Source organism: Manis javanica, chromosome 12, assembly GCF_040802235.1.
Source record: "Manis javanica isolate MJ-LG chromosome 12, MJ_LKY, whole genome shotgun sequence".
In the NCBI taxonomy this organism is placed as follows: Eukaryota; Metazoa; Chordata; class Mammalia; order Pholidota; family Manidae; genus Manis; species Manis javanica.
Window position 1 is genome coordinate 69342244 of NC_133167.1, and position 24857 is coordinate 69367100.

The 24857-nt window shown below is 38.0% G+C and overlaps 2 protein-coding genes across 4 annotated transcripts in view; both read left to right on the plus strand.

The window, feature by feature from the left end:
• The window catches only part of HOOK3 (hook microtubule tethering protein 3), a 132258-nt gene extending 112112 nt beyond the window's left edge, over nt 1-20146 (plus strand). The window contains exons 22-23 of one of the 3 annotated variants that reach the window (XM_073218808.1): nt 2435-2571; nt 15594-20146. In XM_073218808.1, coding sequence (XP_073074909.1) covers nt 2435-2571; nt 15594-15696 — 240 coding nt within the window. In that variant the 3' untranslated portion in view covers nt 15697-20146. Of the gene's footprint in view, nt 1-2434; nt 6695-15593 lie in introns of those variants that run through there. The other 2 variants (XM_073218809.1, XM_037015081.2) reach the window with 2 other exon arrangements.
• Nucleotides 20147-20293: 147 nt separating this feature from the next.
• The window catches only part of FNTA (farnesyltransferase, CAAX box, subunit alpha), a 31819-nt gene continuing 27255 nt past the window's right edge, over nt 20294-24857 (plus strand). Inside the window, exons 1-2 of the mRNA XM_037015069.2 lie at nt 20294-20539; nt 22628-22713. Of these exons, the coding sequence (XP_036870964.1) occupies nt 20337-20539; nt 22628-22713 (289 nt within the window). The 5' untranslated portion in view covers nt 20294-20336. The remainder of the gene's footprint in view (nt 20540-22627; nt 22714-24857) is intronic.

The following is a 24857-nucleotide window of genomic DNA, read 5'->3' on the forward strand; positions in this document are numbered from 1 at the left end:
AACCATTTTATTGTAGAGGAGAAGGACTTTCGTCCTATCTAATCACAGATGCAGTAGCTTTTGTTCTGTGGGACTGTTTCCGTTGGTTTACAGGAGTGGTACTTATAAGGAGGTGGTTTAACTATCTCACAGGGTTTGGAAAATGCTCACATTGTTGGACCTAGAACAAATAGAAGTTTTTAATTGAGCTTTCCAATACAAAACATACCCTAAGTGTATTGCAGGAGAAAATAGATGTTCATCAACATTCTGGGCTTCAGTAAGACATTCTGGGTGTGAACAGCTGTGGATTTTAAAGAATGCTGTACTTTTTTCAGTATTTTTTCTTAGGCTTTTTGTTGTCTTTTCTTCTTTGCTCTTCTTCCTTTGCATTTTTCTTCTTTTCATGTACTTCTTTGCATTACTACCTTTTCAAAATGTTAGTTGCCTGAAATAGCAAATTGGACCAGATTCCTTTCATTATCTCCCTCTGACCATATAATTGTGTTATTGGCACAATGCCACTGTTTTTCTTTCACATTTATAATAAATACTGTGTCTTAAAGGTTAGTGTTCTGTCTCCTAATGTGATTTGATTTTTGTCAAAAATTGATACAATTTTTCAACATGTCCACATTTATATTTGCCTTAGTTAAAACTACAAATTTAAGATTTTATCACAATTTAAAAAAACAAAAGAGGGTATCATAATGGGTTTAGAATACTATTGTTGTTAATAAATACAGGTTTCTTGAAAATCAGAATTTTTTAAATAGGACAAAACTATGTATTTCATAGTTCTCTGGGAACTAGTCCTGACTCCACCTTTCAGTCTTCTCTTTGTTCTCCTTAAAGATTCTTGGTAGTGATCTGGGAGCTCTGCCCCCCAGTCCTTATTAGTGATTTCATATTTTTGATGGATTTTTACACCTTCACATACTGTGTTTCTTAAGGAACCAAATTTACTTATTCTGTGATGTGCTATTAAAGAAGAGTCCTAATTTTCAGGTCTAATTTCAGGGAGAGAATGTATAACTCCAAGTAGATTCACACAAGTTAAGTTCCAGTAAGATAGCCAGCAGCAGCCTCATACATATATTCAGAAAGTTCTGTATCTCAGGCCACTGAAATGGAAGTGGAGATGATGAGAACTGGGAAAGTATTGTGTATCCCAGAGAATGGCCTTGTGATGGATACTGTGGTCTTAAATGTGTGTGAAGAGTTTGAATAAGTTGCTTGGAATGTGAAAATGAAAAATAGTAGATTTTAAATAAGGTATAATTGTTAATAAATGTAGCCAAATTAAAGATTACCAATAGATACCTGTCAGTTTTATTCAAATCCTTAAATGCTTTGATTTCAAAGTGAGTAAAAAACATGTTCTGCATTTTCTCATTGGGAAAATGGAGGGATTTGAGTCGTTGGGTATATATGATAGACTGAAATTCTATTAAAAATATGAAACCATGACCGACCAGCATTTACCCTAGAAGCTAACTAGTTATGGGAAGTTCTCTCTTAGTCTTCTGTCCTCTGTGCCAGCTTGTCCAGCTCATTCTGGCAAAGCCGAGTGTCTTTTCACTTGGCTTGGCTGATCTACCTGACTCTCCTGGCTCCCAGTTGCCCCATTCCTTCCTTTTTCCCTTGTTGCCGGCTTCCACGTCCTCCCATCAGTTTACTCCTATTTCTACATCACTGGTGAGGTTAAACTGGTGATGATGCTTCTTCTCTGGCCAGAATGCGGCACCACTTTCCTGACTCACTCACAGACTTGTCGCTGCTGCTATTCCCCCATGTGTAGGGAGCATGCCCCGAGAGCTGTCCTCCCTCGTGGGAAGGTGCTCCAGGCCCAGCAATTGCTCTTCTGCCTGCTGAGCTTGCAGGCCATCTACTCCCATCTTCAAGAAAACCCCTGCTCTCAGGTGGGCCCTCTGTTGTGGGCTGTCAGGAACTTTCCTTAGTTTGAGAATACAAGTCTGCCTGAAGTGAAGAAAAACAGCCTGTTGGTACGTATGACACCTAGTGTGGCTTTCCACCTTGTGAAGCAAGTGCATTTGTGTTTTCCCTTCTCAATAAGCCCTGAGATTTCCACAGCCTGGTGTGAATCAGATGCTACCGAGTCAGTGCACTTTCGTTGTTGGAAAATCACTTTGTATATTTAATTTGAAGGGAAGTATGTGTGATTGCTTATGAATCATGTATTCCAAAATTCTGTCTCCATTACCTGTTGTTTTGATTGTTGGAAATTCAGAAAATTAAGCCTTAATTTCTTCAAATGAAGATTTGTACCTAATTGTTGAAACTAAAATGTCTCTTAAGAGATTTTAACCTATAATGAGCAAATTCCCAGTTGTGTCTTATGATGCAATGTAATGAATGCTGCATGATGAAATTTTCTTTTGTAAGAGTATGTTCCACTACTTTTTCACTGGTGACTTTTTTTTCTGTTATTTAGGGAATGAATCTACATAAAAAGGCGGCTGAAGACAGACTTGCCAGTACAGGGTCAGGGCAGTCATTTCTGGCCAGGCAGAGACAAGCCACCAGCACGAGAAGGTCTTACCCCGGCCATGTCCAGCCAGCCACAGCAAGGTAGACGGTCTTGCCATCAGAATAAACACACCCTGCATTCAAAACATACTTCTGTTACATATAACATTTCAGGAAATTCAGCCAGCTAATTTTTTGTCTCTATTTTATGTTAATATTTAGTTGTTTCTCAGTTGAGGACTTTCTCTCCTGTATCTATGTTTTAGTTTCTTGGTCCTTTATTTTGTAGTCCTTTCAGTTCCTTTTAGCGTGCCAAAAATTTTCTAAATGCCCAATTAAAAGTGTTGTATACTAGTGTAGTACTTTTCTTTGTATGAAAATGTCCTTTCTTCAATGGTGTAGGCTTTGTAATGAATTAGATTTTCTGCCAATAATTGATACAGTTTATATTCTTTATTGTGCCTCTGTGTCATCATGCTTTATAAGAATGTCTTTGTTTAAAGGGAATTAATCTTTTTATGATGTATTAATCTGTATTTTTGATTGTTTTCCAAATGCACTTCAAGTAACTTGCATATTTACTATATAAAATGGTTGGCAAGTGCACTTTTTGCAAAGATGACGACGGTGGCAGAGGTACTCATCAGGTCTCACCTAAGGCACCACGTCAAAGTATTTAAAAGGAGAAATGAGTTTTCACATTCTTTTGTAGGAAATTAAATTTGTCCAAAGATTTGGAAACTATTTTTAAAACATTAAACACAAAATTTCATTATTTCCCACTATCTTGTTTGCTGGCAGAAGTGAATGCATTGGTTGAGTTACTTGGGAATTACAGAAAAAAAAAATCAGGCAGTGCAGCAATTTTCCATATTTTTTTATATCACAGTAACTGAAGATCAAATTCTAGCAATACAGCTGACATTTATAGTTTCAATTGCCTTCCACAACTCAGAGATTTATTTTTCATATACTTACAAGTCATAGGTAGTCTTACTTTTGGGGCAGTTTCCATGTTGATTGCTACTCTTCTGGCTTACTTATTCCTCAGCAAACACTCTTCTTTCTCAGTAATTCCTTCATATCAGGCATTAAGATCAGTAAGTGACTTCTTGTATGTGATGTTAGTTTTTTTCTTAATTCTGTGTGCTAGTCCAATAATTTGCTACTGAATAGATTCTCTTGAGTATTTGGTTGACTCAAACTGCTTAAGACTTGTTGATAGATTGTAAACCATGTTTATTTACATTAATGAATGGCTAATAATAATTGTAAAGCACTTTGACTGCATGAGGTGCTATTTAAGTGCAAAAAACTCATTTGAAAATGAAATGCCTCTGCCTGACTTTCCATACTGACTGAAGTGTTTGTTCCCAAATTATATTTAAGTTCCTCTCCAGCCTTTTTCTTAACACCATGTCCTATTTTTTTTTAAAGCAAAAAGTTACTATAATTAGATTGGTTGGTTGGTTTTGGCTATAGGTAGGTCACCTAGTAAGATTTTATTTCATGTACTTGCTATTTGGAAGTTCAGGTTTCATTTAGTTCTGTATATTAAACACAAACGAGGAACTTTAAATCAAGCTAAATGCAATTACGAATTTTCAGAGACTGTTTCCAAGTGTTTGATTTTAAATCATTACTACCTTTTTAATAAGAAAATTGACCTAAAAATTAGTGTCATTTGTCCTCAGAAACTGTACTTGAAGAAAGGTAAAAGAATATACACAGAAAAGACTCCATGCATTGTGCCAATTTTTTACATTAAGTTCAGAAGTTTGAGCGCAGTGTGAATGCTTCTGCCTGGTAAGACTGTAGTGCGGGAAGAATTAGTTGTGATGGAGAGAACCACATAGTAGAACATGTTATGGGGTTTCAGGAGGCTAAGCAGACCTAATGAACATATGCAGTTTTGGTAGTAAGTGAGTAGACTATTTAAGATAGTTCTTCCCTCTACCCCATTATTTCACAAATAGCATAAAGATTCAACTGTTTTAAAACAGGATGTGAACGCTAACCTTGGTCAAATTAATACTGGAAAATTAAACCCACAGAATAAGATGGATGAAAGCAAAAGCCTGTGAACTATTTATTAAATGGATCTACCCCACCCCATGAGATGAGAGGTTTGACTTGCAGCTCACTGTATACTGCCCCGGGGCTGCCCTCCTACTCTGACCCCCACCCCTACCTAGACACATGTTTCTAGGAATAGGAGGGGAGGGTGCCAAGCTTTTAGAGAAAGTTTTACTTCTTAGTCCTCTTCAGCATCTGTTGCATTCTATTATTTTTTGTTTACAAAAAATAGTAACTTTTATTCTGCTGTACCTTCTTCAAAGTTTAGATATATTACTTCGATTGCACAGAAGAAATTACATTTCTAAACATTCTATGATTTTTTTTTTTTAAAGCAGGAATAAAACTTCACTGTAACAGTGACAACTCTTGTTTCCCTTAACACAGCTTTGGACAGAATTTATACGTTTCTATTTCTCCAGTAATGATTAGTAATCTCTCATGAGGTTATTATGATGCATAGTCTGTCCGGAATTTAAAATACACTGGGTGCTTTACGGAGGTGTGAATTGTGCTGTCATGCATATTCACAAGTTCCTTGTACACAGTGGTTTCCTGGAGACACAGTTCTCCAGAAAGGTGCAGCTTGTCCTGGTCTTGGTGTTAGCGTCCTTAGGCTGGGATAAGCTGCTACCCTGGCATCCAGATTCTTACAAACAAGAAGCTTATTTTCTGCTTTCCTTCTCACCAGAGAAAGAAAATATAATGTAAGTAACTAAAGAATATTCAAGTATAACATTTATGTTTCACGCTGTATATTTAAGAAGTTTGTAATGGGGAAAACCAGATATTGTAGTTTATCGCATCTCAGAAGAGAATAAATACCACAATTGTAAATATCTTAAAAGAACTTGCCACAACTCAATCATATCTTTCTATCATTTGTCTAATTACTTGATAATAACCAAGAGAAAAAAGACCCTAAATGAAGGACTCGAGTTCCAAAATTAATCAAGATTGAATTATTTCTACTTGATAGCCCTAGTCTGGTAAAACTGGCTTAACAAGAAGGCTAAATTATATTAAGGATAATATTGTCATCTGTAATTTTGTTGAGGTTTAATTGTTTTGTTCATATAATGAAAAGCTCAGTTGCACAAAATTAAACTGAATGTTGTCCAGTCAGAAACCTAAGACTATCTATTTCATTAGTTTTCACAAAGGTGTGAAAATCTGTGCTGTGGAAATTGGTCAGCAGTAGGTGATAGTCAAGTGAGGAAGATGAGTTAGGCTGAAGAATAGGTGCATTTCATTTACAAGCTACTTTACTCACTGCTCCTTTTCAGAAGCAGTTTTGTAACTAATGATATGAAATATTAAGTGTCTCTTGCACTTGGACAGGCATTCATCTTTTGAAAATAACACCATGCTAAAAACCTGAAAGTCATTTCCTAATGTAAGAATTGTCTTGAAACAAAAATCTAAATTTTAAAAATTACTTTAACTCGGTGTTTAATCTTCAACTGTCCAGATCTCAAGACTTCAGGAATGTTGGAATTATCCCCACCAGAACCTGCGATTTATCTGAGAAAACACCCACCCCCCAGCTGGTGCACACCTAGCTAGTTTACAGCCCCACGGATGAAAATGCTCTGATCCTAAAGTCAGAAAGTGCTTGTTTGGTATCTTGCTTTTCACTAAAGGCAAAATAACAGCATTAGGAAAAAATGCTTTTTATTGTCTATCCACTAAACTATGGAAGAATATTTTAACTTATTATCCATTTATTCTGAAGGGAGTCTTTGCCAAGAGGTGGCTGTTGAATTGATGTAGGACTGTACTTAGCAGTGAAGCCACTGCGGTACTCCATAGTTGGATGAAGGCATGTCCTGAACCAAGAAAATGGAGTATCAGAATCCTTGAAAATAATTTTAACATGTTTTCTATTCTTCCCTTTTTACAAATTAAAAGGGTTTTCCATTCAGTAGTGATAATCTTTTTCCTACCATCCCAGCTGTCAAAATGGCTGCCGAGGTCAATGGTTTTACAACTCGGTTTCCTTACATTTAGAAAGCGGTTTCAGAGTTTATTCTTTGTAACTCTAATGATTCAAATATTTTATACCATGAAGTTTTTATGTGAGGAAGGCTATTCTCAATGTATCTATCATCTAGTTTTTTACTTTCTATAAAGCATATTTAAATAATAATTGGTGTATGTTCCTTTTACTGAATTTTGAAAATGTTTTATTGTCCAGTTTAAGCACAATAATTTTATTGTTCTAAAGTTTTGCAGTTCATTTACTCAGAAGCCTAAATTACATAAAATAATTTACTACTGACATAGCTAATTTTACCCCTCCCTTTTTCCCCAAAATCATGAAAGTATTAACACTTAGCTTCCTTTTTATAAAGTGAAGGACAGCACAAATGTGATGACATCCATCTCTTTTAAATCACTGATTGTTTTTGGGAAGTACATACTCATTATTTTGTTTTTAAACAGCCTTTTGTCAATCTAATTCACACATACTATGTTATCTTGAAATTTACTTGGATTATTTACAAGTATGCTTTGCAGATAGCACTTGGATTGCACTTAAAATGATAGAGAAGGGACATGAGTTTATTTGAAAAACTGGCAAGTATATGAGTTTTGGCAATTACATGATGTCCTTTAGTATTTTCCTGTTTTCTAATATCTCCCAATAATATTCTCTAAGATAGGTTGGTATGCTGTATATATGTGAGCCTAGAAATCGGAGAAAGTACCAGAAGGCTGCTAAGGCAAACCATTCCTAGAGAATAAAATGAATTATTGGGGTAAGAAATGGCCTAATACTAAATATCCAGGCAGATAGAAGTACTAATACAATTAAAACTTACACTGTTAATAACTGTTCCTGTAGTTTACATAAAATCTTCTGACTTTATTACATGATCATTCAGTAAAAAAAAGTAGACAAAAATATAATTTACTTTCTAATCATCCTTCCCTACAGTGGTCATTAAGTGGGCATACAATGTTCACTGTATTATCGCTGGAGGGGAAAGCATCTATTCTCTTTCTGAAACTGTTAACCCATTACTAAATCTTGATGGTGAGTCAAGGCCATTAAGCATACTGTTACTTGAATTGGGGAGAAATCCGGTGGTGGAAAATCACTACCAACTGACTTAACAGTTACCTAGATCTTCTGCTGCATCTAGTTTATAAACCATTGTCTCAATGTCGTGCCCCCCTTAACTGTAACAGTAGCCCCATGGAAGATGTTACTTAAAATGAAGGCAAGAGTAGACTTTTTTTTAACATATTCAAGGAGAGCCCTTGTACCCGAAGTATTTCCCCCAGGCTCTGAATTAGATGTTTAGGGAGAGGGGGTCCATAGCCTCACAATTTTAGGCCCATGGAGCTTCAAGTATCCTGAATTATATCTACTCAGAGCTTAAAGGAAGAATAAAATATCATGAGAAGAATGATCTTAAAGTGAGGAAAAGGCAACTACCAAAGCACACTGAGGCTTTAGTGTGTGGGAGACTTCTGAGCAGGCTCCGCCACTTCAAGGGTCCCTAAACTGACAAGAGAAAGTAATTAGTTTAGTGATTATATTGTAAAATTAGTCAAAGGGACTCATGTTTATTCTTGGTGTATTTGCCAACCTGTGGGCAGTGATAGTGCGTGTACCTTCTATAGTGCTTTTATTTTACATGTGTCACTAGTAGAGATAAGTGTCTTAATATTATTTAGTATTCTTATCATTTATGTATTCTTTATACTCTACCCCAAGCTTTACAGCACTTTACTAATACTAGGTAGTTTTTTGGCTTCTACCTTTCTGTGGCATATTCTGTTTATATCTTTTCCACCAAGGTTCTTGTTCTTATTTTGGAGAACACATTAAGAAAAATGTAAAAGATCACCCAAATAAGGGTTTTGTGCTCTTCCTAAAATTTTTAAAGTTGGATCTGAAGTTCTAAGTCTCAAAACCTATTTGAAGCTGGGTTGGAGCTACTAGGCATGAATTACATTTAACATTTCACATTAAGAACTCTTTTATAAAAGTTAATACTCATGAAGCCAAGTTCTATCAAATGCAAAACACTCTTGAAACTTGTTTTTTGGAGTTTCAGTAATAAAAAGTAAGCATCTTCTGGTTATTCAGAAGATGTTTTTGCCTTTAATTTGCCTATCTCCTAAAATACACATCTACAAACTGTCCTTAGCTTTCCTAGTTTCTTCATCAACTGCATATATCAAAAGAAAGAAGGCCCAGTCCCGGGAGCTATGAAGTCAGGTCTGGAAAATGGTGGGGGTGAGGCGACGGGAAAAGTCAGGCACTGAAGATGGCAGAATGCTACAAAAACACTCCTAGTTCCACTGTAACATCTGTTTTGTGAAGCTGGCCATTTTCTTAAGTTTGAATATAGCTAAGTTTTCAAGTTGCTCTATTGAGAGATGCTTTTAGGAGTTAGGACTCTTCGATGTGTAACTTGATACATTCGTATTTAACTCATAGTCAAAACTACTGAAATATTTCTTGTTACATAAACATCAGCACATACAGTTACTGCCAAAGAATGGGGAAATTTGCTCATAGACTTTTGCTTTGTGTTTCTTCATAGGAAAAATGCTTTGATAGTATGAAAAGTTTCTGTGGTCTCTTCTGCATTACCCCCTGCTCCCAGATGTGACCTGGTTAGTAGAAGAGGTGAAACCTTTGAGGGAAGAGTTGCTTTTTCCTCCCAAAATGAAAAATGAAACACACACACACACACACACACACACACACACATATGAGGACAGAATACAATGTCTTGAATGTCTGTCATTTAGTTGTTGAATGGCTGTGTCCCCTTCTAAATACCTTTGTCATCCATTGGCTTCTTGTCAATCTAGGGAGGAATAGATCCTAGACCAGGATTGTCTAGTTCATTATCCACTAGACACCTGGGACCATTTAAATTCAAATTAATTAAAATTAAATACAATTAAGAATTTGATTCCCCAGTCACCCAGCCACATTTCAAGGGATCAGTAGCCACAGCTGCCTAGTGGGTCCCCTGTTGGGCAGTGCAGACACAGAGCATTTCCATCAGAGTAGGAAGTGCTTTCTGACAGTGCTGTAAGGCCCAGAGAGGAGATAAGGACAAAAATAAAGATGTTCAGTCAACTTACAGCAAACAATTTTAGATTTTACCGCCATAGTTAAGAAAGCTATTTTTCTTGCAAAAATTACTACTAGTCCTTTTTAAAGACTGCAAAAGTCAAAACCCCATTCTTTGAAACTAGTTTCAATCTATTTTTAAAAACATTCTCAGCACTTTACTTTTCAAGTGGTTTAGGTAAATCATTTCATCATTCATAACTTAGTATCTTCAGTGTTTTTTCCCTTTTATGTAGTCTTTAAAAATTAATGATATGTAGTTTCTAACACCAAGCAGAAACTGATAAATCCTTAATTTATTTACAAATAAGATTGATAAACATTATATACTCTTATTCTGTTACTTTTTAAATCTCTACAGATCTAATGGAAGTTGCCAACAGTTATTTTGTTTCTGTCCTTTTAAGCAATTATCCCTAAAATCACATTTGATTATCTTACACCTTGAAAGATCCAAATAATTTATTTGGTTTTCTTCATAGTTTCTTGCTCTTAATAACTTAGATTATGAGCCAAGTCAAGTTTCATGTATGAAGCAGACATTCAATTCCAGTGATTAAAAATTCATTTAAAACATTAAAAATATTTATTAATTTATTTGGCATATTACTAAACATAACTGAAATGACCTATACAGATGCCTCTTTGTGTTTCTTGGTGAAAATATGAGACTAGTCATAATTCTTTTGGGTCAGCATGGTACTTAGTTAAAACAGTCCTGTTAGGAAATCACGATGCTTTCCTCTTACTTTTTATAGCTTTTAAATCAAGAAGCATTTTTGATTTAGTAGTGTCAAATTCCAAGCAAACTGTGATGAAATTCCTGTTATTGTTCAGTACAGATGAGTAAATGGTGCAATTGAGGTTTGTTTTGTTATTTTCTTGGTGGCCTAATTTAATGTATTCTGCAGAGATTCATATTGGTTATGGGAAATTTTTAATATGCTTGAAATAAGAAAGAGCATTTTAGTATAAACACAGGAAGGGACTATACAAATGCCAATCAATGATTTGAGGCCCTGTCACCTTTTTTAAGTAGTTTTTTTTTTTTTTTGGATAGCCTCAGTTACTTAAAAATTGAATGCACTAAAGTCATTGCTGTTGCTGACTTTACTGTTCACAAGTTGTGTATAAGTCAGAATGCTGTGGACTCAGAAGAATTTCCAGGTTTATCTTGTTTTGCAATTTTCATGTTTTGACCATTGCCCCACCATTTAGAACACCCAATTTTTGGTTGTGTAATGAATGGTGAAATTCAAACATATCTAATAATTTAATGATTTGCCTTACTTTGATTAATAAATTCAAAGATTTGGGAATAGAAAGAGGCTTTTTTTTTTCTATAGTATTTTCTTAACTTTTCAGATGAGCTGGAAAACACCTTAGTCCATTGGAGTTGGAGTTGTATTGATTATAGCCCCAGCTCTAAAGCCTTATACTCATGTCTTAAGTATTATTGATTGTTCATTGAATTGTTAGTTTCATACTTGACATCATAGTTATCCACCATGCAGTCTAGCCTTTGCAAAAAGGATATTGCTAGGTATATTCTTATTTCTGGTTGACTATTGAATTTATAATGTCACATTTCAGCCTTTGTCATAATCCAAAAATGAAATACATATAGGACTATAATTTCTCACTTCACAAATGAAACCAGTACCAATTTAGCAACTTTGTACATAATGGCGTCCACAAATTTTTTCCCACCTGTTTACCAAGTTTACCAGCCATTTACCATGTGTTAGATTGGTGGATTTTCTCAGTTTTTCTGAAGTGAATGACTTGTTAGAGAGTCTCGGTAAGAAGTTTTCACTAAAAACCACAAGAACATAAATTCCAAGAAACCACCAGAAGACAGATTTTTTATTTTTTTGAAATCTTATATTTTATTTCCTTTTGATACCACTTAATCATTTTATTAATTTTATGACTGCCAACTTGTTATGGTATTAATTATATGTATATGTTTATATATATGCATATAATATATGTATATGTATATGAAGAATAAAGTTAAGATTTGGTCAAACTATATTTTCCCATTCAAGTACAAAAATGTTTTCAAGGCTGCAAAAAGTGTACAGTTATTAAACAAGTTGTAAATAAAGACTTGTATAAAAATTCAATTTTTAATTTTTTTTTTATGTTTTTGGCTCTTAAACCATGACAAACAATACTTAGTAATTGTCTAATGGTGTTCATAACCCTTGCCTTCGGCACTTACCATAGTGTCCTACCATTTTAAAGATTATACCACTAATCTGTTGTACATCAGGACTGTTCCTTGACTTTGTTTCCCAGTGCCTTTTTGATAGATTTTATTTTGATTTAGGCTGGTATTTCATATTTGTAAGTTGATTGTCCAAATTTTTTAGGATAAAAGTTTAACATAGCTTCACTTCTATTAGAGATTCCATGTTTAACATGGTCAATTTTACCACAGACAGGATGGCATGAACCATGAACCACGGTATTTACTTTTTTTAACAATATAAAGCATTGGTGTTGAAACATCCTCTGTAAATGGTGTGCCCCTTACCCTGCCTTGTAGACCCTTACAATTCACCCTTTTCCCCATCTCCACCCTAAACATTATGAAAATTAAGCATTTAAAGTGTTAGGTAAAGTAGTAATAGCAGTGTGGAAGTTGATTTTGTTTACATTAAAATAACCAGGTAATTGCAAAGTGAAATTAGCACCAGGATAACAACTAGTATGTACATAGCCAAAGTATTGCCCACTTTAATGTCAGAAAGATAAATGTAAGTTTTCTTCACTCATTAGCACAGAAATAGCTACATTAATTTAGCATATTCTAGAGTGTCTGTCCTGGGTATTTCATATTAAAGCAAATGAGAAGGGGATGAGAAGGTAGTGAGGCAGGTAATGGAGGTACACAGAGTTCAGGGCCCCTGTAAGTTTCAGGGCCTTTGTAAGTTTAAAGATGCTTCATGGCTCTTGCAAGTTTCAAAAGGCTCCAACTCAGCCATTCAAAAGTTCAGTTAGGAAGAATTCAGCTCAGGTTATGCCCTATGCAAATGAAGTATGTAATTTCAGCCAATCAATAGTGAGTTGTGATGTCATTAGCTCAGTTCTCTATTTGGTCCGGGGAGGGTGGGACTTCTCAGAAGGCAATATATACCCCCACCCCACAGCCCTGAGAGTCTTGTTTCTTGGAGTACCTCCTGAGTGGTGCGCCTTTTCTCTTCACTTATTAAAAGAGCTTCCCTGGTTGCTCCCGGCTCTTGTCTGCTGGCTTCACTCTTCGTTGTCTAACACGATCCTGGGAAAAACAGCACTGCAGATGGTAACAGTAGATTAAGTCATAAAAATTAAACCAAAAAATACTTTTGCCTTCAAAGATTTGTTTCGTCAAATGGGGCACAACACAGAAAAGTTCCCAAATACAAGTTTCACTCAACTGGACGCTACCAGTTTGCAGTGAGTACATTTATGCTGCTGTTGTGGGTGTTGCTGCATCACAAACCACTAACATGGAACAGCTCCAAACAATGTATAATCTCTCCAATCTGGACAAGGCTCAGCTGCTGTCAGTTGGGGTCCCTCATTCTGTTGCAGTTAGATGATAGCTGAGGTTATGGTCATCTGAAGGCTTTGCCCTCCCATGCCTAGTACCCAGACCGATGGGGGGCAGTGGGGGGGGGTTGCTGATCAGGCTGCGTTCCACACAATCTCTGCCGTGAGTAGTACTCAAGTCTCAGTAGTACTCGAGTACACGTAGCCAGCTTCCCCCAAAGCAGGAGTCCTGAGAGAGCCAAGTGAAAGCTTCAGAGCTTCTGAGGACCTAGCCTTGGAAACTACACAGCATCACTTATCTTTTATTTGTCAAAATTGCCAGACAAAACCAGGTTCAAGAGACTAACCATACACTCAAATTCTCAGTAGGGGGAATGAGCAAGTTACCATGGCTACCATTGTTTGGGTTCAAAAAGGAAGATTTCTGCTCTAAAGATCATACGGAAGTCAAAATCTTTCCTCATCTCTTAATCCCTGTGCCAAGTACATTCACAGTGGTGTTAACTTAAACATGAACAAAATCTTAAGTACACATACATAGAACTGCAGTAAGGTTGCTCTGCCCTGTAAAATACAACCACTCTGGCTTCCTCAGACTTACAGCTCTGCTTCCTATCTCAGGAAAAGCATTGTGCTCCCACTGTGTTCCCTCATGGCATCACAGCCTGGGAATTTTCCATACGCTATAAACTGGGACAATCAGGATTCACCTTGCTTATTTCCCATCACTCACTAGTATCACTGTCATTTTCCTGATGTTCAATAATTTGAGAACTGTTGTCTTATTTTTTTGGTCCAGTTTTTTAATTGTTTCAGGTGGAGGGGTCAGTCCAGTTCCTGATCCTCCATGTTGGCAGGAGCAGAAATCTATATTGTTAAAATATAGGCAGGATAATGCATTGCATTACAGTTACATTCTTCATATTATAATGAAATTATACAGTGCTTTGGATTTGCTCCCAGTAGGGCAGATCAAATGAGAGGGATTCATGAAATGAGTATCCATAAACTGGCTGATTAGGTAAGTCCTTCACTGCATTATTTTCCATGTATTTGGAAGTTTCCATTATAAGTAATAAATATAGTGGACTCATACTTGCTGATTCCATAACTTGCTACAAATCTGTGGTGATCAAGCTGCTGTGATAGTTAGTAAGGATATACACAGAGATCACTGGAATACCAGTGAGTCCAGAAATAACTCTTAGTTTTAACCAATTGCCTTTTTTCATTAAAAAAAAACATATTGAAGTGCATACAATAAAATGCCCAAATCTTAGTGTACAGCTTGATGAATTTTGACACTTGTAATACTCGTATAACCATCACCCAGGTCAAGATAGCAAACACTCTAATTTTTCCCCATTCACCTATTTCACCCATCCCCCCATCTCCTTCCCTATGGCAACCACTAGTCTGTTCTCTGTGTCTATGAGTCTATTTCTATTTGGGTTTTTTTAGATTCCACATACAAGTGAAATCATATTTGTCTTTCTCTGATTTATTTCACTTAGCATAATACCCTCTAGGTCTGTCCATGTTGCCACAAATGGTAAGATTTCACTCCTTTTTATGGCTAATGCTCTGTTGTATGTATGTACCATATCTGTATTCATTCATCTATTGATAGAGATTTAGGTTGTTTACATATTTGGCCATTGTAAATGTTGTGATAAAAATAGGAGTGCATATCTATTCAGATTAATGATTTTGTTTTCTTTGGGTAAATTCCCAGAAGTAGGATAACTGAGTCATGGAATTTCTATTTTTAATTTTTTGAGGAACCTGCATACTGTTTTCCATAGTGACTGCACCAATTTACATTCCCACCAACAGTGTAGGAGGGTCCCCTTTTCTCCACATCCTCCCCAACACTTGTTATTTCTTGTTTTGATACTAGCCATTCTGACTGGTGTGACATGACAATCTCATTGTGGCTTTGATTTGCATTTCCCCAATGATTAGTGATGTTGAATATCTTTTTGTGTGCCTGTTGACCATCTCTATGTCTTCATTAGAAAAATGTCTTTTCAGGTCCTCTATCTATTTTATAATTGGATTTGTGGGGCCAGGGGGGTGGTGTTGACTTAGATGAGTTCTTCATGTACTTTGAGTGTTAACCCCTGATCACATATATCATTTGCAAATTTATTCTCCCATTAGCTAAGTTGTTTTTTCTTTTTCAGTTTGATGTAGCCCCACTTTTTATTTTTGCTTTTCTTTCCCTTGCCTGGGGAGATATCCAGAAAAAAATTACTAATGCCAATGTTTACAAGTGTACTGCCTATGTTTTCTTATAGGAGTTTTAGGGTTTCAGGTCTTATATTTAGGTGTTTAATCCATTTCAAGTTTATTTGTGTGCATGGTGTAAGACATTGATCCAATTTCATTCTTTTGCATGTAGCTGTCCAGTTTTCCCAACACCAGTTTTTGGAAAGACTGTCTTTTCCTCCCTGGTCTTGTATGACTGTCCAGGCACAGACACAGACACAAGTGCTTCTTGGTGATGAAACAAGGCAGCTAAATGACAGACACAAGCTCCTAGTTCTGGCAACCGGGATTAACCAGTCTTCATCTCCTTTACCCCCTCTGCCCTCCCCACCCCTTCTGTCTCTCTCTCGGTGCAGCCAGGGCCCTGAAGGTGCCATCCTCCGTGACTGTAGCAGAGAGGGAAAATGTTGAAGCTTTGAGAGCTCTGGGGGAAGCTGAAAGCCCAGGCGTTTTAACATGATGCCCAGGCACCTAGTAACTATCAAGCTTATGGGGAAATCTCTAGAAGAGTGCCATCAAGTTGGGAGCTTCTTTTATCTTGAGACAGTTATACCAACAAAAGGCTTATATCAGTAATTGCTAAAAATAAAAAATTGCTGACGAATATACACATGAAAGCACTGAATTTTGTGATATGTAAAATACACCTCAATAAAGCTATTAAAAGTTGACAATTTACAGTACAACTTCTATCACTTCACAAGTAGTTGTATTCACACGCACATTGTAATTTAGTTTATATAATAAAGTGTAATATGTTTTCAAGTTTTTTATTGATTGGTTGATTTCTATACTTGACACAACCACCTGGTTGCTAGTCCACCCTGCCCGGGCCTTCCCGCCCCATGGAGAGGCATCTGAGTTTCTCTGGGAAGGAAAGGAGCAGGCTCTCCATCCCGATGCAGGAGAGCAGCGACTCTCAGCCTGGGCTGCACGTTAGTGTTTCCTGACTTAATCTAAAATATACCAAGGCCTCATCCTAGACCAACGAAATTAGCATATCTGGGGATAGGGCTCAGTGTCTGGAATGCTGTGAAACTCTCCAGGTGATAAGGCGCAGCCAGGGTTAACAATACTGGACCGCAGAAGGCAGCCTTTAAAGGGCAGGAGATAGTCACTTGGTTTATGTTGTCTGTCTCCTTAACCTTACTCTTCTGCATATCCTATACCTAGAGCCCCAGACCAGACCTGGCTCAGGTTCTCATTTGTAAAGTTGGAGGCAAATAACTACCCTGCTTTCCCCATAGGGGTTTTATAAGCCTCGACTGAGATAACATTTGTGTGTCCTGTCAGCCTGCAATGCCCTTAATGGATATTTGTCCAGATCTTGTCCATTCCTCCTCCTCTGCTGTGAGCGCTTTCTTCTCTGTCCTACAGTTTCCTTTCTCTGAATCCCATCTTCCTGTTCTTATTTTCACCACGTATCTTTTATACCGCTTATGAGATTCTCAAGGATTGATAAGAAAGAAGTGTTTAGTATTACTACTCCATCTGCTGAAGATGGCCCTGGTGCTGAGTTCCAAGCACATAACAGAGATGTAAAAGACAGTGACAGCTCTGGAATTTCCGTGTGATGGGGGCTTCCAGGTTTCAATCTGTTTTGAAAAAGGATCCCCCAGTCTTCTTACTCAGATTATATTTTTCTTTGGACTGGTTTGGTGGGAAGGCTTGTTTAGGGTACTTTTCTTGAAATACCAATTGATTTTTCCTTCCTATACTTAACTTTAAACAATTCTATAATTTATTAGGGTAGGTTATTAAGAGTTTGGAGGAATGTTCGTTTACTGCAGTTTGGGGAGATACATATCAAAGGATCAGGAAGTCCAGAGAGCTGTGTTATAGTCCAGAAAAAATATATTTCAGTACTAAAATTTGTCAAATAAAAAAGTTCAGTTAAAATAACACCACCACCACCAGAAACATACATGTGGATGTAAATCTATAGGGAAAGAACACAGTAGTACTAAGACAGGATTGGCTGGTCAAAGGGACTTTTATACCTATTCCACTCAGAAGGCACTTTTACATGGGAGTCATTCTTAACTCCTTTTTTGGTCTCAAATCCCTAATCCAGTTAAACCAGCAGAAAATCCTATCAGATTAACTTTCAAAGAATATCCAGAATTCATTTCACTGTTTATCAGCTCCATTTCAATTTATATAGTCCATTGTTTTCCAGAATTGTTGACCACAACCCTCAGTAAGAAATACACTTTATGGCATGACCCATTTTACCTCAATATATATAAATGACAAAACTTCACCAAAATTTTCTTCTAAAGGCACTGGGTTATGATATTTTTTATTCTATTTAATTTTTAAAATATGGATTGCTTACACCAGAAAATGCTGGTCATGGAAGCAGATAATGGAATTAGGGATGCAAGACCTCTGTGAAGTCAAATTGCAAGGCAAGCATGAGAAGCCTCAGCCCAGCATGTGGGCAGCTCTGTGGTGCCCATCAGGTTCCTTTTGGGCCCAAATGGCTGAGCTTTATACCTCTGCCTCCTTCAGCTGGCTCTCCAACCAGTGTTGGCTGCTGACTGGCTGCTGACTGCACTCTGCAATGGTGGGCAGCAGATCCTTCCTGAGAGGATTGGTGCACATCCTCATACACCACAGGACCCACTAAACTGACTTTATGATCCAACAGTGAATCGGGAATCACAATGTCAACATTCTGCCCTGCGGCTGGACTGCTACAGTAGCTTTCAAACTGGTCTGTTTGCATTCTGGCCTTTGTACAGCTTATCTTACACACAATAGCCAGAGCCAGAGTAGTCTTTTAGAAATATAAGTCACGTATGTCTCCCTTACTCAAAACTTACCACTAATTTCTGCTTAAAATCAAATCCCATAAATGGCCAATAAGCATATTAGATGCTCAACATCACTAATCATTAGGGAAATGCAAATCAGAACCACAATGAAATAACACACTGCACTCATTAGGATGGTTATCAAAAAATAAAAAACAGGAAATAACAGCACTGGTGATTATAAGGATAAACTGGAACCCTTGTGCAGCCACTGGGGAAAACAGTATGACAGTCCCTCAAAAAATTATGCATAGAATTACCACATGATCAAGCAATCCCACTTCTGGGTATATACCCAAAATAAGTGAAAGCAGGGGCTCCAACAGATATTTCCTTATTCACAACAGCCAAAAGATAGAAACAACGTGAATGAACCTGGAGGGCATTATGTAAAATAAGCTAATTCAAGAAGGATGGATACTGTGAGTCCCCTTCCTGAGTCCCTAGAGTGTCAAATTCATAGAGACAGAATAGTGGTTACTAGGGGCTGCAGGGAGGAGGGAACGGGGAGTTGTTTAAAGGGGACAGAGTTTCAGTTTGGAAAGATGAAAAAGTCCTAGAGATGAATGGTGACCATGGTTGCACAATTTTGTGAATGTACCTAACGCCACTGAACTGTACGCTTAAAAACGAATAAAAAGATAAAGTTTGTTATGACTTCTACTAAATATCCCACATTCCTACCACGGCCTTGGTAATTCATTTTTAAAATATGGATTGCACACACTAGAAAATGCTGGTCATGGAAGCAGATAGTGGAATTAAGTTTATGTTAATTCTTTCCTGGCGCTCACAGGGTTTCAGTCATCTGGGCATCCTTGCTGAACCAGAAACACGCTAAGTATGCACTTCTTGTTCTCTCCAGCTGGCATGCATTTTCCTTTAGGTCTTTGCCAAATAGCCCCCAGAAAAGCCTTCACAACTATCTGCTGTAGAGGGTGAAAAATAATTTGCCCCCTACTTTTCTGAGTTCTTGGCTGACACAGCTATAAATAAAAGATAGATTAGTAAGAGAGAAACAGGTTTATTAACATGTATACCTCTGAGATAGGGAAATATTAGTAACTCCCCATGCTTGCTTGGAATTCAGGCTTAAATCCCATCTTAATGGGGAAAGGAGAGGAAGGATGTAGACCCCTAGGGGAAAACGAAGGATTTTTAGGAAAGGTGAGTGGGCCTTTAGAAGAACAGATGGGAGAAGAAAAAAGTTTGACAAAATTTGTCTGGGTGTGGTGTCCACACCTGCAAAGGGGATATGACAATCGAGTCCGTTTTAGAGGTCTTGTCTTGAGGCAGATAAATGAAGCTCAGAGAAAGCCTCTGCCTGCATTTACTGTTTTTCAAGGGCCTACAGCTCAGAATAATCAATATGCCTAACCAGCATATTTTGGAGAGTGGCATATCCTGAACACCTACAGACATATTTTATTAGTGTGGCATGTTCTGCTGTCCCTCATTAGAACGCAAACTCCATGACCGCACTTCTATTTACTGCTGTGAGCAAGTCTGGCACATATTCACTAGTCAGTAAATAGTTGTTATAAATGTGTATTTATACATGTATTGAGTAGTACACATATATTACTTGTATAATTAGAATTTCAAAAGACAAAAACCCTGGATCACTTAAATTCTGCGATATAACTCAGCATCTAAAAGAAAAAAAAATGTACACGAACACAGAGGCCCTTAATAGATTAATAAGGAGCACTAGGGGCCAGTTCCCGGGAGACTCAGGGGCGGGACAGGGAGTGGGTCCCCTGCGGAGGGCCAGCCAACCCTACCAACTGCTTCTAATACTCCATCCGAAAGAAGAGAGAGCCCTCTCCGCTAAGGGCGAATCTAACGACACAAGTAGCTCCAAAGCACCAACACAGGTACCAGGTAAGCCTGCAGACGCAGACGGGGTGACGTAAGCAAACCCAGAGGCGCCCAGCAAGGGCGGCCCGGACGCGGCTCTCTGGCTCTCTGTGGTCGGAAGCGAGAGAGCCGGAAGTGGCCCCGCTGGGGGCGGGGCGAGGGGCGGGGCCGCCGCCTCTGCTGCGGCCCGGAGCGAGATGGCTGCCACTGAGGGGGCAGGGGAGGGTTCGCAGGGCGGCGAGGCCGGGCAGGCCGAACCGCCGCCACCCCAGCCGCACCCCCCGCCGCCCCCGCAGCAGCAGCCGGGAGAAGCGATGGCGGCCGAGGCCGGGGAAGCGGTGGGGTCGCCTATGGACGACGGGTTCCTTAGCCTGGACTCTCCCACCTATGTCCCGTACAGGTAACGCCCACCGCGGGGCCGCGGGGCCCGGGCCCGCCCCGCGCAGTCGAGGGCGTCGTCCCGCGGGTCCCAGGCGGCTCCCAGGCCTCCGCCTGACCGGCCGAAGCTCCCGCGGCCTCACTGGCGGCCGGCCCGCCCGCGGCCTCGCGCCCCCTTCGGGGTGTCGCTTCCTGGAGCACCGCTGCGTCCCAGAGGCCGGAGAGGCCGGACAGCAGCCGCGTGGGAGCGCCAGGATGCCAGGCTGCACTCTCGCCTAGGCTGTTGGGTCGTGAGTCAGGAATGTAGGTCATTGTAGTAATCTAGCCTCCTGTAATCCGACCGCGTCAGCGGGCTGGGCTGCGGTTCGGTCGCCGGCAGGAAGTAAAGGTGCAGTAAGGTCCGCGTGCTCACTTTAAAAACAGGGTGTAGGGCCGCCCCTGGTTTGTTCTGCTGGAACGGAGAGCCGGTATGAGATCTTTAAGGACCGGGTCATTCTTAGTCCACATTTTCTGTCTATTTTAGCACCTCGCGTCAGCCAGCACCAAGTTACTTGTTCCTTAAACTCTTACACTCCCTGCCTCACCTGGCACGCCGCACAAACGATGAGCAGTAGGCACTCTGGGCACTGCTGTAACTTCCGTGCCTTTTCTCCCCGTCTTTGCCAACACCCGGGCCCGTCCCCACCGGTTTTTGGATTCCCTAACTCACGTTGAACGTAGAGACACTTGAGAAGTACTTACGTCTTTTTACTGTAATTCTAGGTAAACCCATTGGATAGCTTATTTGCCTTGAGTTTTGAATGAGTGAAAGGCATTGTCCAGATTTTGTTATTGAAGTTAATGTTTGACTGATATAAATGGGTGGTGGTGGCTCAGGAACCCTCAGACCTCCCCTGTGAGTTGTAACACACTCAGCGTCTTTCCTTGGCCGGGCCTGAGTTCCAGTGGCTAATGACAGCAGTATCTTTTTCATCCTACCCTCGGTCCAGTTCACAACCTCAGGTAATTGTTTCCCCAGTATTTCTCCTTATATAGTGGACTCAATTTCAGGATTATCTGGACGCCAAAGAATCTTTGCTGTCAGTAGCTGATTTGTATAGAGAACTAAAAAATGGATGAAAGGAAAAGAATATTAAGAGAGTGGTTAAGACAAATTTGGTCGCGTTGGGTAGTTACAGAAATACCTATAGGCACCCAGTTGTTGCCAGTATAATGCTATTTAGCATTGATGATGAGTAGTGTTCTTGGAATGCTTACTGTATACATTTAGGCTATGCTGTGGTTATAACATATATTAAGCAGAATATATAGTGTATTTTCTGTGTTTACTATACTATGCTAATATATGTATATTTGTGTACATATAGTGTATTTACTATCTATATGCTTACTGTTCTGCACATTTTAAGTGCTTAACATGTTATCTCACTTAATTCTCCAAGCAGCCTTTCAATGTTGGTTGGTAATATTATAATCTCCATTTTATAAAGAACCTGGGCCCAGAGAGGTTAAGTAACTTTCTCAAGTTCACATAGCTTATAAGTAAGAGAGCCAATATTCCAAGTCAAACAGTCGTTGGATTCCAGAGGCTGCTCTCTAAGGACCACCTGGACCATCCATCTCTCCGTGTACAGTAAACTAATAGTGTTACTTTGGTTTTAAAATGTCAGTTCCTAGTAAATTGTTATTCACATTTTTTTTACAATGCTGACTCCAAAGAGTGATACAGATTGATTTATAATTTAAAACTGTTGTGTACTTGCTGCAAAAACATGTTTTTTCCACTTACATAAAAACTTTAAATTTGAAAACTATTGATTTAGTAACTTCTTTTAATTGGAAGATTATTCATTTTACTTTAAAAGTTTATGTAAAAAAAAGTGGCAAAACCTGGTCACGAAGAATCCAGCCATAATTACATTAAGATATTTATAAGTTAACAGTATAAGTGTGATTGTTGCCAAACCTTCATAAGAGTGTATATCAATAATACCTTAATAAAAAATTTAAAAGAAAAATAAGTGTGATTGTTGCCATTTTTAAAAACACCAGAGTTCTTTTTCCTTTTATGCAGTTGAATATAATCACTGAAAAAATACTATATTTTCAGGGACAGAGCAGAATGGGCTGATATAGATCCAGTGCCGCAGAATGACGGCCCCAATCCAGTGGTCCAGATCATTTACAGTGATAAATGTAAGTTGATTTATTAGGAAAATGTCTCTAAGTCAAACTTAATTACAAAGTTTAAATTCACAAGTATATGGCTAGGTAGATGACAAATGTTTGTCTAGTAAATAACTTAAGCTAATCTTGTGGGGTTTTTGTAATTTATTTTTATGATTAAAACTTGTATTTTGTCTGGAGAATGGACGTATTTTAAGTATAAGTAATGAATGTTACCTTATAATACATAATAGCTGCTTAGTGATTGTGCTTTTCATTTACTCTTTTCTCTGCACATAAGATACAACATAAATGAGTTTCTGGTTTATTTGGAATAAACTTTGGTTGCTGAAACATAAGCATTTTGAAATACGTTTTGCAGTGAAGTGTTAGGCTCAGTTGGAATATATTTACTGATAGTAAAATGAGTGGATTATTTTCTTTGACAAAGTATTCTTTCATAATGAAAATGAAAATGCTTTGTAAAGTGAAGATAATGCAAATGTTAATTGTTAGTTGTTCTAGGAAAGGGTAAATGAATAAAATGTAATGCTAATTTTGTAGTTGTGTGTGTTTCTTTCAGTTAAGGCTTTGTCATCTAAGATCATTCTTCTTTTACAAAAAGCATTTGTTTTTTTCTGACTATGAAGTAAATGCCAAGAAATGTTTGAGAAGGAAGAATAATAGTGGTAGGATTTGCCTTTTCAAAGATGAAAATGTACTACTAAAAATAAATAACGTGAAACTGGTACAGAAGTAAATTAATAAGGAATCTAAAAAGATCGTCAATATAGCTGGGAACTTAATATTTGATAAAAAGGATATCTCATACCAACATGAAAAAGAGATAGATTATCAAATAATGGTTTTATAACAGTTGACTATATATGGAATGTAAGCCAAATTATATCCCTATCTCATATCTTACATGAAAATAAATTACAGATGAATTAAGCTTCTAAAAACTGAACACACGAGGAGGAAATAAAAGAGAATAATTTTTCATTCTTAGGTGAAGAAGATGCCATGTCTACAGTATGAAATAGTGAAAAAAGAGTGATGTAGACGTGTGTATGCTGGCACGGAAGGACATACCATTCAGGGGGAAAGTGCCAGAATGAAAAGCAGTACAAGTAATAGATCAATTTCACTAAAATAGACAGAAAACTGCATTTATATGCTTAGAAAAACGTCTGGAAAGACATACCAAACTGGTAACAGCCATTCTCTTTCGCCTGGATCCAGTGCCTTGGGGAGTGACATTGGAGTAGGGGGTCTCCAAGCACTTGCTGCTGTTTACAGTGTTTACATAGCACATTTTCCTTTTTAATTAAAAACGTTTTTAAAACAACGCCTGCTCATTATAGAAAAGTTTGAACATGTTAGCATCAAAAGAAGAGTCTTATCATCCAGAAGTGGAAAGAAGTATTTTGGAGTATTCAGCTTTTTTTTTTTTTAAATAGTCTCAGGTCATGACCTGTTCTCTGCATTAATCTGTGCTATGTTATGAGGACATTTCATCTGCAGTGTCTCTTAGTTCGTTGTGATCAGGAGCATGGGCTTTGGGGTCTGACTAGATTTGGGTTTAACTTCTGTCTCCAAGGTACATTTGGCCATTGTGAACTTGGTAATCCCTCTCAGCCTCAGTTTCTCTTGCAGAAAATGAGACTAAAACAGGTTAGTGTTTGCCAAAGTCTAAATCCTTTAGTTAAGAGATTGGCAAAAAGATGAGAAATTTTGATACTGTGTCATTGAGGCTGTGGGAAAAACAGGTATATTTATATATACTTGGAGTATATATAGATCAGACCTTTTTTGAGAGGTTAATTTGGCAGTGTTCACATAACTGCATGCAATCTTGATACAGTAATTCCACTTGTGTGAATTTATCCTACAGGTAGACTGAATTTGCACATGTGCACAAAGGCATACAGTGATACTCAGGACAGCAAAAGAATGGAAACCAAGTTAAGCACTCATTTACAGGGGACAAATTAGGTAAAATTGGAGTACCTGTGCAGTGAAACGCTAGCAGCTATTTGAAAAATGAAATAAACTGTGTAACAGAGAGTTGAAAACTGTCTTCTTGCCACCCCTGTTCCTCAGACTACTATATTCATAAACAAGCACATCTATTTTATTTATTTTTTATTTTTTATTTTGCTACCATTAAT